Raw genomic sequence first — 13,723 nt, 5'->3', positions numbered from 1 at the left:
GAAGATTTACAGACACCCCTGTAGTTTTTTTTTTTTTTTTTAAACCTTGTCAGCCCTCAGGGGCCCTCTAGTGGCCTGGGGCCCAAATGCCTGCCTTGCTCGAGGAGAACATCTCCCTCTGAATGAAGCTGTGATGCACCATGGGAAAATTGCTGTTGACAAAAAATTATCTATGCATATGTAGGTATTTAAGCAATCAATTACAAATTTAAAAAATATTACATCTGAAGTTGCTAATGAAGGATTTTTGTCACATTAATGCATCATCAGTCAGGATTAAATAACATATACAGTAAGTCTTGATGTAGAAAGCACACGAAAAACAGTCCTCTAGATTTTTTTTTTGACAAGTTTTATTCAAAGCAATTCTTTTTTTCCAATCAAATTCCAAATAAAGGAAAGTTGCTTCACCAAAATTCTTATATTACACGCTGCAAGATTTAAGTGCATTAGCTGTCGCACCGTACAAACAACACTGAGCATCGTTTTAACCATCAGACACGACTTCACACAAATTACTCTCTTCTGCTAAATCTTAAAAAGCAGCACTTGCGTTTCTAAAACACGGGACATGTTGCAGCTTAATGACACTGTATTCTGGGACCTGTTTCTTGGAGCCAAGATCAGATATCTGGGTCAGTCCTGGAGGTGACAGCCAAGCCAGACGAGGAGACAACATGACTCTACCGCGGCTGAAAAACATCAGCTGGAGCATACATGAGAAGCAGCCTTCTCTTGTTATTCGAACACGATGCCCACACGAGGAACTGATGGATGACACTAACAGAGAAAACATTACGAATCCTTTCTCCTGGAGTTCTCTGTACGTTATGACCTGCTGACTCTGATGAGGGCCTCTGCTACACCTAAAATGTGGCAAGAATGAATCCTTTTCAGTATGTTTCTGTCTGACCAGCTGATGACTACATGTTAGAGCAATGTGACCTAAGTGTGACAATAATGCATTGAAAGTTAAAATATACGAGGTTAAAATATACTTCATATTCTATTTAAAAATGTGCTTGTTTGCAAACATTGTATAAGGTCTATGTTGGTGATGTTGAATTTAGAGATGTTGGGCTAATTTGCAGAAATCAGATGCCAATTGTATGAAGGATTTAAAAGCTGTTTAAAGACATCCAGTTTTTATCTTACCATTTTTTGAATAGTTAACTTCACCAAATGCACTTGTACAGCAAAGATTCTTAACTGAACGTACAGTTTTGACACTGTCTAATTAAATACAATGGAATAAACTGAATGATCACAGTGTTTCCCAACCTGGAAGCCTGAAAATTAAAGGGGGGTCACAGTTTTGACCTCTTGACTTTGCTGTATAAAACCAGCAGTGTTCTCATTAATGCTGCAAATTAAAAGTCACATCTTTCAAAATGATAGAACATGCCGGTTCTGTTTAGGGTTCTGTTTCTGTTTTATTTCATTGTTGTACCATTTTTTTTATTATTACATCTGTCATCAAATAACAGCCTATTAAGTTTTGTGTCCATACCACAAAGTATGAACAAAAGTAAATAAATGAATATAAACATCTACAAGTCATTTCACAGTAAGAATAATAATAAGAATAATTACTGAATTATTAGCATTTGGAGAAAGGACTGACATTATCCCTGTAAACAATAAAAGAAAAAGAAATCCTCCAAATACTATTATAATTCAGGCAACAACAAAAAAGAAAAAAAAAATATTGGAGATTTTTTTTTAATTAAATGGGCGATAGATCTGAAACATTTCAAAACCTTTTCCTAGTGCACAGCCGTCAAAAATGCAGAAGGCATCACTACAAAGCTGTGACCAAAATAAAATAAATTAAAAGCAATTTAATTTGGGACAGCACGTGCATCAGGGAACAGTAATTATGATGCATTTGTCTACTTCACTTTACCTCAAAAGTGCTCATGTTGACCGAAAATAGTATTTTGCCTTTTGACTATTAAGGAGATTAAAAAATAAATAAATAAATCTCTACGCTCTGTCAAAGTCCTTAATCGCACGCTAACCACTTTCCATAAATACAAAACCAATTTTTCATTAAAATATTACTGCACAATACAAAATGATATAATAATAAATCATGGAGAAAATGTATCTTAAAATAAACTCTTCTCTGTTCCGGGATGTTTTATTACTAGTCAACTGTCAAACATATTTAAGAACCTTTAAAATTTGATTTCAAACCTGAGTAAAAATCAGTAGTCAAGCCTATTAAGAAACATGATACGATCATAAATAGCAGAGGAGCAAACACGTCTAAACTCGTCTAATCTGTCTCATTGGGACAATCAACATGTGGTTTGATTATTTGAAAATCAAAGCAAAGAAACAAAAACATATCACTAATTAGAATTTAAATTGCTTTACATTATACTCTCCACAAATAAAAATAAAAACCCAGAAAGATTATTACTTTTGTGATTGTATGACTCCCTATTACTTTATTCTATTTCGCAGGAGGTTTGAGGTTGAGGTTTGCTAAATCCTGTAAAACCATGTGAGGATCCCTCTGGCCAGCCTTCAGATTATGCATTTGGAACTACTGGAAGTTATGAGTGTATTTTATGTGTGACAACAGTCTTCAGTGACAACAACAAGAAGCGACATTTGGTATTTTGCTGCATTGTATGTGTGCATTTTCCCTGTAAATATGACGAGCTCTAATGATTCTTGTCTTATTTTTGAAGCTGTCTTCATTGCCTCACATAAAACATGCCAAAAGCTGAAAATAGTGACTCACAGGACACTGATTGCTCTGTATCTACGTGCATCGGCCAAAGACACATAGCTCGCATAGCACGAAGCATGGTAATAGGGCTAGTCATGTGATGTTGTGACCACTGGAGCTGGAGTCCAGCTGCCACATATAGTAAGTACAAAATAACAGAACTCAGATCAGATCAACAATTCTCTTTGAAGTGAATGCATTAGTTTTTCACTGTAGCAAATGTCTTAATTCGCAATTCAAGTTCAATTCAAGCATTACCTCTGTTGTAAAGAAGAGCAGCATCTGTAAAAACACAATTTAATCCTTCAACCATAGGCAAAGCATAAAAATATCAGCATCTAAAATAAATATATGGCATCGACCATGTGTATGTAAGACTTAATAAGAGAAAGTAAGTTATGTAAAACCTATTGAATACTATATGTCTAACTTAAGTGTTCAGATTGAGATGTCATGAATCTGTCAGTGCTTTAAAAAGAGTAAGAGAATGGAAACTAAAAGATGTTATTAGTTTATCTCCTTAATTTAGTTTTACTTTTGACTCTGGAAGATTATGATTTCTAAAACCTTGTGCTTTATCACTGCCAGATCTCATTAAAGAGTGTCTAAAGCTACTTTCTGGTTCAACAAAACCTCAAAAGGAAAACAAACTAAAACATTCTCAGCTGACTGTCAAAGTTTCTGAAGTCCACTTTGAACCTTCTCTGGAGATGAATCATGTTTCTTTTTAAAAAGATTTTTCAGCTTTAAAGATTTCTTGCTCTTCTCCTTGATCTTCTCATCTCCAGTGTCAGGGGGTGATAGGAAGACAACCGTTCTCGCCGGCCTTGGTGGCTCCACCTCTGCTAGTAGCCTGCTCTGAGGCAAGTTAGGTGTCGAAGCAGAAAGGCCGGACGTGGAGTCGCATGACTTTTCAAGGATGCCGTCATACACAAGCTTGCTCAGTGGGCCAGCGGAGTAAAGCTCTGATGAGGACTGCCACGGCACCTGGGAGGTTAACATAAGGTCTGGCTGTTCGGTTTTACCTGGAGATGAATTTGATTCAGATGCTGCAAAGTCTTCCCTTAGTGTTGCTTGTTGAGATGTTTCCATTTGAACATCAACCCAGGAGAGTTTTCCAGTAGGAGTGTCTATGGAACTGTCAATGTCATCTCTTGGCATTCTTGGTATTCTCCTTCTGAGAGCGCCAGAAGACATCTCAAGTTCATTTCTTGGCATCCTTCTACTTGCTGGCTCCAAACCAAACTCTTGCTTCTCTGTAGAGGATGAAGTATCCCTAAGTGCTTCAAATTTCTCTCTGGGTAGCATCTTTATAGTAGCAGAATCTGTATAATACTCCAGCTCATCTTTAGATATCTTTCTTGTTGGTGTTCTGGCAGTCTCGTTCATCGGGTCTGCCCTCACTGAGCAATCCAGCTGGCATTCCCCTTTATTCCAAGAAGACATCCTAGAACCTGTGTCTTGTGAAATTCCCATGGAATCTCTTGTAATCCTTCTACTCTCAAATAAATACTCGCTGTCATCTCTTGTCATCTTTCTTGAGGCACTGTCAATTGAAACCCCCATCATATCTCTTGATATCTTCCTTCGTGCTACATCTGATGATTCATTCCAAAGAATCTTTCTCATATCCAGAGGCATATCACTTCGTTCTCTGTACATATTCCTTGTGGGAACGTCCACCAGGTCTACGACTGAATCTTTCTCCACTTTTCTGGACAAAAACTCTACGTCTGACTCAGAATCTGAAATCCCTTTCCTAGGTGCAAGATCCATAGGAAGTTCACTCTTGTCACGAGAAGTCTTCCTTGAGTCTGGGAAAGACTCTTCTGTAGACATCTTCAAAGGAGAGGTTTCCATCTTCCTGCAGGTGGCTACATCTACAGAAGCTCCAAGCTCATCCACAGTCATTTTGCGAACCGGAGATTCAAGAACGGCTTCTGCATCTTTACACAAGATTGAGGTGTCTGTGAGCAAATAGGTTTCCTCGTGATAGAGCTTTCGAGAAGGAGCATCGGTGGGTGAGCTAGCGAACATTTTGCCAGGTGAGGAAGTCACATATTCTGAGTCTGAGTACCTTTCTTGGGAATCTCTATTCGTGAAAGGGAAAACAAAGGAAAATAAGGATAAGGAGTGAATAGCTGCTTAAAATTAGCAGATTCTAAAAATTCTCTAAAAGTTGTATGAAGACATACTGCTTTTTGAGAGTTTTCCGGTAGAGCCCCTCTTCCTCATCATAGCAAGGGTAAGGGGCCCGGATGGGGATAAGAAGATCCGGGTCCTGGGAGATCATAGCTGCTGGTGGCTGAGTGATGACACCCGGACGACGTGGCCGACATAAGGTGGAGCCGCGTGTTTGAGGAGACCGCTTAAGTGGCTGAACTGGAACTGGGAGGGAAACCAAAGATTTGATCAATGCATAAGTAACAGAGAGTTGTGGAGCAAACTATGTGTACGAATAGATTTCAGGCATGACAACAGTTGAAAATAGCACACCACTATCTGTCTGTGCATCTTTACCAAATAAGTGAGTATAGGATCATGGTGATGGAAAATGGAGGCAAATATAAGATGATTCCATATGGGACTCGACAAAAAGAAATTCATTGTCCTTGGCTCTTACCTGTCATCTGTGCTAAGATTGGAGAAGAAGACTCGTCCATGAGATCCTCTACAGAGCCCTGGATGGAACTGTGACATGAACAAGACGTCTGGGGCACGCGTGGAAATCCGAGGGCAATTGAGTCCGAGTAGAGGTGGGCAGTGAGGTGTGCTAGGCCAGGATTCCTGATGATGGGATATCCACAGAGGAGTTCGATCTGCTGCCAGCGATGAAGGCGCTCCCGCAGGCAGGCCGTTACCTCTGACAAGGCGTTCCTTTGGGAGATAAGAAGACCTTGGTCATAAAATGTTACATAGTTGTTGTGGTAGACGCAAATCAAACCTGGAACAGGTTATGTGTCAGCTCACTTTGCTTGTAGGATCTTGTGGTCAACCTGGTCTAGAGAGGAGCTGTGGGCGACATGTAGTGTTCCCAGCACAGAACTCCTCTTCTTCTTAATTCTCTCTGCCTGCGAGAACGTAAAAATGTCAGTCAGTTGATAAGCATTTAGGTAATTTTGTTAAAAAAATGGAAAAATGTACTACTTCACAAAGCTGTCTTTCTTTTTTGGCATTACCTCTTCCTTGGCAGTAGCAAGCTGTAGTTCTGCGCTGTGCTTTTTAACATTGTAGTACTGGACTTCTACCTCATGTGTCAGTTGTAGCCAATGCTGAAGGACCTCTGAGGCAGTCCAGCTAGCGTACATGTCCTTCTCGGCCTGCTTCAGTGCTCCACGGACCTGAAGAAGTGGCATCATTCAAATGTCAAAAATCAGGTGAATACACAGATGTGAACTTACGTAAAAGTCAATGCCGTGCCCATCCAAAAGACCAGGTTTCAGACTGATCTGAAGACTCAGATTTCAAGCTTTTCTGCTTTTGTGATGAGCTTGCACCAGTTTGGCACTGATTTCTTTACACAGTCAACTGCCCCAGGTGCACAATGCCCAGGAAGTCACGCTATTTCCTTTGTAAATGTACATGTAAGGCAGCCATCTTGAGAGGTATTGCAGGCATTTACTAGGGATAGATAATGATGCTGGCACCGACGCTGACGCAAATGGTAGTAACCAGACCAAAAAGCAGATTTCGGCGCTTTAATTTCAGTGCCACTGAATTTTTAATTACCGTCCCCTTAGCTCTATTGCTGTGGCAAAAGCTGAGAAATATACTGTCTTTGATCATCTGCAAGACACCACACCACACTTAGGACTGTTTGTTGTGAATTTTATTTTATATCAGTTAATTTATGTCTTTATGTTATTTAAATTAATATTCTGTTCAACTTGCACATCACAAAATGGCAGGCACCATTTAAGCACCCGCACCGCTTCAAAAGTGCTGGTTTGGCATCGATATTGAATAAAACCTTAAGGATACCCACCCCTAGTGAATTCATAAAGTTTATAATGTTTGCTGAATAGAGACGTCTAAGTGTAATCGTTGTTACTTCGTATGCTCATGCTGTCCAATCTCGTATTTTTCAATGTACTAGGATTTGAAAAGCAGCAAGAGACTGAAGCAGAGCTCACGAGCGAAGGGTTCCTCCAATCCTTCCAGCCTGAACTGAGAGGCTGCATCACAGGCAGTATGAGACAAGTTATGATTTATTTGAACTGTGAATTATTCAATGCTACCCTACTGGAATATGAATACCAAGTAGGAAATGCTTCACACTTTCCGAAAAATGGGTGACAAGTGTCGGCATGTGCCAAGTTGCCTCTTCAGATTTTGGTGTGTCTACCTGTTCCAGCTCCTCCTCTGCGTATCGGAGGCGGCTGAGCTCGCTGACAGCTCCCTGCCTCAGCTCATGCAGACGGTGAGCCTCCTCCTGTGCTCCCATAATCTCGTCTCTCATCTTCTCCTCCAGGTTCTGCTTTTCCTCTGCCACATTGCGTTTTTCTTCCTGGGCTCGCTCTAGTCTGATTGAATGGAAATATTTTTAGTTAAATCGCACAAAGTAGAGTCAGTTGAGGTAAAGAAAGAGAAACTGCTGCATGCTTACTGTTCCTGCAGGTCTATGAGGCTCTGCTCAGCCGTCTGCAGACTTTCTAAATCTTTCATCATCTTGGTTATGTGGACTTTGCTGGCTTTGTTCTGGGCCTGGGCAAACCAGCAGCCTCCGACTCCCATCACCACCGAAACTATGAGCAGCAGGTCCTTCATGTAGTTATGAGGTGGGCCTATAGTGGAATGAAAGGTCATGATTACTGAGGATGCATGCGTCAAAATGAACCCTTAGGGATCCTAGCATATATTTTTGTATACTTTTGATTTGTCTTTATATGCTTTCTATATCTATATCTATATCATCTACATCTTTATTTTATCCACTCTTAACACAGCAGTATTTTTCCGGTTTTGTATATGACGAGCATTTTGAAAGAAATGCCACCTGCCCATCCCAGTTTTACATGATCTATCAACGTCAAACAAAAACTAAGAGAAACTTTCAAACTGTACTTTCAAGTGAAGTTGACAGCAGCGCTTGAGGTGACCTAGTTTTTTTCTTTTTTTGTCACGGTGCTTTGAAAACGTCACATGATCTTATCACAGCAGCACCAGTGATCATAGATTCACAAAGGCAAAGGATAAAAATATAACTGTGGAGGAAGCTAAAAGGCAGTTTCCAAAAATGTCAACCAATTTAACAACTTTTCAAGACAGCTGGTTTTGCACAAGATGCGTGAGATCATGCAAGAATCAATTTTGGCAGGACTCAAACTAGGCGCTTGTGCCTGACGGTGTAGGTACCAGACCAGCTCGTCGCATCCGTCACTTCCAGATGATGCCACGTAGTCAGTAGGGATTGTAATGTCGCGTTTTGTAAATGGAAAGTGGAAGAGAGGATAGCAGTTTTAGTTAGCTCCTGCTGTCGAAGCACAGAAACTTAGCGGTTTTGTTTAGTTCTTTTATTCTTTGGATAAATTGCTAAAAGCTAAGGACAAAACTCATGAAGTCTTTTCATGCCTACTATACAAGTCTGAACTCAGATTATTTTGTTATTTTATTACTTTATTTTTTATGAATCTAGCTTATCTAGTTTACATATTGTTTGAATAATTTGTGTGTGGTGACTTTGTGTATTGATTGCTGTGTATTGAGTGTGCGCGGTTCATGAGTCGTGCATTTTTTTTTTTTTATTGTTGTCACGTTATTGTATTGATCTCGATTATTTGATACAGTGAGATATTGAACACTGATGTTTGGTAGTATCATTGATAGTAGATCGCCATTGGCAAAGTGGTGCAGTGGTTAACTCAAGTCCAGCAAGAAGGTCTGGATTTGAGTCGGGCCTTTCTAGGTGGCATTTACATCTTGTGTGGGTTTACTCCGCCGACTATGTTATTGTTGTGAGGATATTGATTACGGTATTTCTGGATTGCATTATAAGATTTTCCTGCAGGGCCACACCAGGATTTACAAACCAAAATCACTACTGGTGGCTGTCTAGGAGGATGACACTTGACATCTGTTGAATTCACACAGACAAATGGTTCATCAAATCACCTGCCAGGCATTTTTTGTCGGTTGTTTGAAGTCATCGAGCACTTGCCCTTTTTCTAACAGTTTTCAAACATAACTTTTGAGGAAGGAAAAGGAAAAGCGGGAGGATTGGTTCTCACGTGTAGGCGGTCCAAACAGAACTACATCCAGTGCTTTGATGTTGAGCTTCTGCTTGTCTCTCTGGTCCTGGACTCTCAGGTGGCCACTCAGGAATGAAGGTTCATTAGCTGCAATCCTATGAACAAATGCCGTTGTCAGATCAGGTTTAATGGGTTTGTTGCACATAAAAATACAAGTGTTTTTACAGTGAATTTCTAGGATATTCACATAGGTTATTCTAACCTGGGGAGCGTGTTTCCGTTGACCTTAAAGTCTTTAAAGTTCCTCTCGTACTGTGGCAGCTCAACAAACTGCTTCAGCCAGCGGAGCACCTCGTCTTGGGTCCAGTTATGAACTAAAGAAGTGATCCAAAATGAAATAATAATCAGATAAAGTGGTACTCCATATTATTTGGGCACGAGCATACACACACAAACACACACACACCTTCTGAAGACTTCCAGCCCCTCCAGAGCTCCTCGACTGTGATGTGCTGGTCTTCCCTGTGCAGGTTGTTATGTTTGTTTGTCTGTTGCTGCTTCATGTCTTCAATGATGAACTTCAACGCCAGCAGATAATAAAACAGAGCGAGCAAGTGAAAATATAAACTTTTTCAAATGCAGGTATCCTTTGTTCAAAAAAAGAAAAAACAATCTGGCGGGCGTTCTGGTGTGTCCTTAACTTTTGAATGAAGGAATAATTTGTGAGTAAGGAGTGGGTGATATTTATTTAGTGTGTACTTTGCAAACTTCCGTGATGGTGCGTTGGGGCTGTCTTGAAATGTGTCCCCGGCTGAGGCTTCGTATGATGGCTGCAGGAATTTTGGGATTTTGATGAGCCCAGACCCACCCTCTCCCCTGACATCTCTATGGCGACCGCAACCCGAGCCCCTGGATACTGTATCTCTGAACTGCATTCTGGAAGGTGGGGGCATTCTTGAATTTTGGGTTTACTACCAATGTCACTTACTCACAAATAGAGACTCAGAGAGTCTCTTGGCAAAATTTACAAAGTAGTCCCCCTGAAATACAAAAATTGAAAGCAAATGTGCAACATAAATGAATAAGTGAATAAACACGCGGTAGCTATGTCTTTACAGACGTACAGAACCATGTGCTGTGATGAATGCACTATTTTACATAAATAGATGCTTTGATAATAACAGTATTATTTTGCTTTTGTTAATTGATAATCGTATAAAACCGCTTTATAAAATAATTTTGTCGAAATGGCAAAATGGTTTAATAAGTATGTCGTCACTTCTTTCCAGTATAGCAGTATAATGTCACCATGAATGTTTTCACGTTGTTTGTGGAAGCTACAACAAACTGGCTGAAGAAAACGGAAACTGGAGTCATCAAACATTAAGAGGAGCTATACTCCTAAGTATGACTGTGAAGGTCATAGTGTTGCAGTAGTCTATTAGTGCAAACCAATTCTGTCACCAAGCCAAAAGCAAAGTTATACTGTTGCTATCCTTGAAGGAGCATTTGACTCTACCAACAGCCAGGGCACCTGTTGTTGCACGGATCTACCCTGTCTGTCTCTTTCCTGCAGGAGCACACGCCGGTAGGGATTTACAACAACTAAGAAATAAATATATGTCACGAAGAAAGAGATTTGTACCTCCACACTCTCCTCCACCTCAATCCCGCCATCTTGGTCATCGTCCATCATCTGGTGGATGCTCTGCAGGGCCTCCAGGCTGTAGCGATCAGCCTCGCTCATACACGGCGGAGTCACTGTCATGCAGGGATCTACATGGGCTTCACATTATATCCATTGTTACTGTTATATCACCGAACATGTCCACACAACCCCTTTTTATTTGCTGTCCAAGCAAGTTTAAGCATTTTTGCATGGCATCCCTCTCATTTTCACCCCCTTGTTTTCAGTCTGTCTCTATTTATGTCAATGCAACTTAAAGTTCTACCTACAAAAATGTAAATAATTGTTTAAATAATGGAGATATTACAATATTTCTATGTGCATAATCACTAAAAAACACTTATTGCTGTAAGTACTTATTAAACACTTATTGATTGTAAGTGAACTAAGAGATGTTTTGCCGTGATGATGTTTAAAAAGAGGACAAGCTACATGCTCAGCTTCAAGGAAAAAAGAGGGATTTATTTCGGCCCAGGGCCTTTGTCAGGACAGTCTGGGGTGTGCATTACTCTTCTCCTACCAAACACTTGTACACAAACGTGCTGTTTCCAAGAACGGCTGATTTATATTCGTCGTCATAAAAATATATTTGTTACTTGTAGCTTTGCGGCTCGGTCTTTAACCTAAGCGCTTTAAGAAAATGCGCACAGAACGCATTAACTGCTGCAGTTATCGAAAGTTCAAGTCATACTGTATGTTCCTTTCTGGAGCTTAAGATGTGCGGGAAGATGACGCATAGCTTTCCGTTATTTGTTTACTTGCCGACTGACTCAGAGCCCTTTTTTGTCTCTGTGACTCTAGAGTTTGGGTGCTCCAAAGAGCAACGGGCTGAGGGTCAAAGGTCGGCTGGTTAAATCTACGAGCAGCCAGCTCAGATGACGCTCGCCACTTCCCCCCCAACACGGTAGGGCCAAATTAACCTATAGGAGAGAAAATCACTTTTGGAAGAAAATATCAGTGAATTGTAACTTATCTGCACAGTCCTGAAGTGCTCTTTTTAAAAAAAATTTTAGGTGGCGCAAACCGTTTTGCAACTAGTGCATGTGTAGTAAAAGTGGCGACCGTATGAGTGTGTAAGTGCAAGATGATCCTGTGACACAGACCACCATACGGCTCGATAAGCACTCGGTGTGAGAGGGTCTCTAGATGTAAGAAAGGGCAACAATCACTAGACACAGCGTGTGATATTTAATAAAACGTTTGGTTCTTTTTTTGATGTAGGAACGACCCATTTAAAATGTGCCCATATGTTTACAACCTCACAAACATTTATGTCGTCAATATCATGAAAAATGTAGTGGTTATCTATGAGAATAACTCTCTCGTTCCTATAGCCACAAGACACATATCAAAGCAGAGACACTGATCCCTTGGTTGTTGATGAAACCTGCATTTCTGAAGAGTGAAGAAACCTATCAGCTGGATGGGCTATTAAATATCAGCAGTGTATGCAAAGGCCTTCAGAACAGTTTGTGTACATACTGTACTGCCCCTTTCATAATAATATGATTCATTTCAGGGTGAGGATGTGGTCTAATGTAGCGTTTAGGGTTAGGATAATCCTATGATAACTGATAAAGGAAAGTGGAGATTATAGTAAATCGATCAATATTCTCTAAGGTGATGGGAAAGGGGAGGACTGAGGACTCAAAAACAATACCCCTCGAAAATGTTTAGCACGATTGAGATTCACGCATTGTTTCCTATATGTGGGATAAATTAAAGGGTTATCTTATTTTATATTCATCTTAGATGTTGCGCGTTAAGTGGTGCTTTTAAATAAGGCCGCTTCTTCTACCTTTCTGTCAGTGGCACGGACAAAATGGGCCTAAACACAAGCTAATTGTTTTAGTAAATTGAGAAATGAGTAGCTGAAACTGACTAAAAGTTCATTTAGAAAGCAGATTTCAAAACAAACGCATGGCTGATTGGACACCCTTACAGGGTAACTGGCGCAGTGCCGTCGGTGACCGGTTGTTAACGGATTTCTCTGCTTTGCTCAATTTTCTCATTTGGTTCAGTTTTATCTGTCGTCTGCTCATTCAATTGGCTACATACCTGTCGGGTCGAAACCGGCGCCTCCGCCGGGCAGAGTGAAGCCCTGGATGTCCCCTGCGCCGTGCGCCGCCAAGAACAGCGCAGCGGGGAGGACGAAGAATAGAGGGGACAGAGGAATCATTTCAGAAGGTAGATAATATCCGGTAGTTGAGAAAACTTTTCAAAAGAACGCAAACATAACCGGCCCCCGTTTAGGAGACACCAGTGTCAAGTCTTGCGAGAAGTGTTAAGCGATCTGTGTTGCTATTACTGGTGCTGCCAGAAGCGTGATGTGATACCGATGTGCACTTGAGAAATCGGGCGAGCCGAACTGGAGTGCACTTTGAAATGGATGATAGCGCGAAGAAAACGTTTCCAAACACGTCAAAAAGTCTGCACTAGAAATCTGTTGAGGGACCCAAACGCACGAAGGCTGTGCGTAAAAACTCTCCAAGAGGAAAAAACAACAACAACAACAAAAACAACAAAAAACCCAACAGGTTCTTCTAAGATGAATCCATTCCCGGTTTAATTAGATCTTCGCGAGACTGGTGCATTCAGATAAAATCCATAGAAACAAATAATGTTTTTAAAATGCAAGAAAAGGGATCCTGATCAGGGTGCCCGGGCCTTCTCTGGCCCTCGTGTCTAGACGGAGTCCGTTTGTGTGGGCCTTCAGTCTTTTTATAAATGGCTCTTGAGCCGTACGACCAGCTTTCTGTTCTCTTGTCCATCACTCATTTCCCAACGGAGACGTAGATGTGACGTATTTACGCGGAAATGGGCCCCCCCTTCCTCTCTCCCTCTCTCTAGCAATATGGGCCCCCTCATAATGTCCCTGAACCCAATTCCCAGCACAAACCTATACTTGGAGGAAAACATTCTGGTTTGCATCGATGTACTGTCCTTAATCTGACACTAATTCCTAGATAATAGCCCTATGGATGGGAAGTTATCTAGACTATCATGCCAAGAATAGCATGACTCATGTCATACAGCCTAACTGAACAAGAGTTGCACTCTTGTTCACAGTTCTTTCAAAAGGCTTAACAAATGCTTGCGCACCTG

At 40.9% G+C, this 13,723-nt stretch overlaps 1 protein-coding gene across 1 annotated transcript; it reads right to left on the bottom strand.

Annotated features, from left to right (window-relative positions):
* Positions 1-1,708: 1,708 nt before the first annotated feature.
* Positions 1,709-13,476, bottom strand: stim2a (tromal interaction molecule 2a). The gene is made up of 12 exons (XM_047579694.1): positions 12,677-13,476; positions 10,577-10,716; positions 9,398-9,509; positions 9,194-9,305; positions 8,971-9,086; positions 7,350-7,527; positions 7,089-7,266; positions 5,923-6,084; positions 5,714-5,814; positions 5,367-5,620; positions 4,939-5,131; positions 1,709-4,835 (listed from the first exon to the last, which is right to left on the bottom strand). The coding sequence occupies exons 1-12, from the start codon at positions 12,795-12,797 to the stop codon at positions 3,416-3,418; spliced, it is 3,087 nt and encodes a 1,028-aa protein (XP_047435650.1). The 5' UTR covers positions 12,798-13,476; the 3' UTR covers positions 1,709-3,415.
* Positions 13,477-13,723: the final 247 nt, after the last annotated feature.

Source organism: Mugil cephalus, chromosome 2 (assembly GCF_022458985.1).
Source record: "Mugil cephalus isolate CIBA_MC_2020 chromosome 2, CIBA_Mcephalus_1.1, whole genome shotgun sequence".
Lineage (NCBI taxonomy): Eukaryota > Metazoa > Chordata > Actinopteri > Mugiliformes > Mugilidae > Mugil > Mugil cephalus.
The sequence above is the reverse complement of the archived record's forward strand: the minus strand, read 5'-3'. Positions and strand labels throughout refer to the sequence as shown.

Bases quoted from the DNA above. Each gene is read 5' to 3' on its own strand.
- stim2a (XM_047579694.1), bottom strand. From the start codon at position 12,797: ATGATTCCTCTGTCCCCTCTATTCTTCGTCCTCCCCGCTGCGCTGTTC. The intron at 9,087-9,193 runs GTTAGAATAACC...ATTTGTTCATAG, and splicing joins AACGGAAACACGCTCCCCAG to GATTGCAGCTAATGAACCTT. The intron at 7,528-8,970 runs GTGAGAACCAAT...ATTCCACTATAG, and splicing joins TCTGTTTGGACCGCCTACAC to GCCCACCTCATAACTACATG.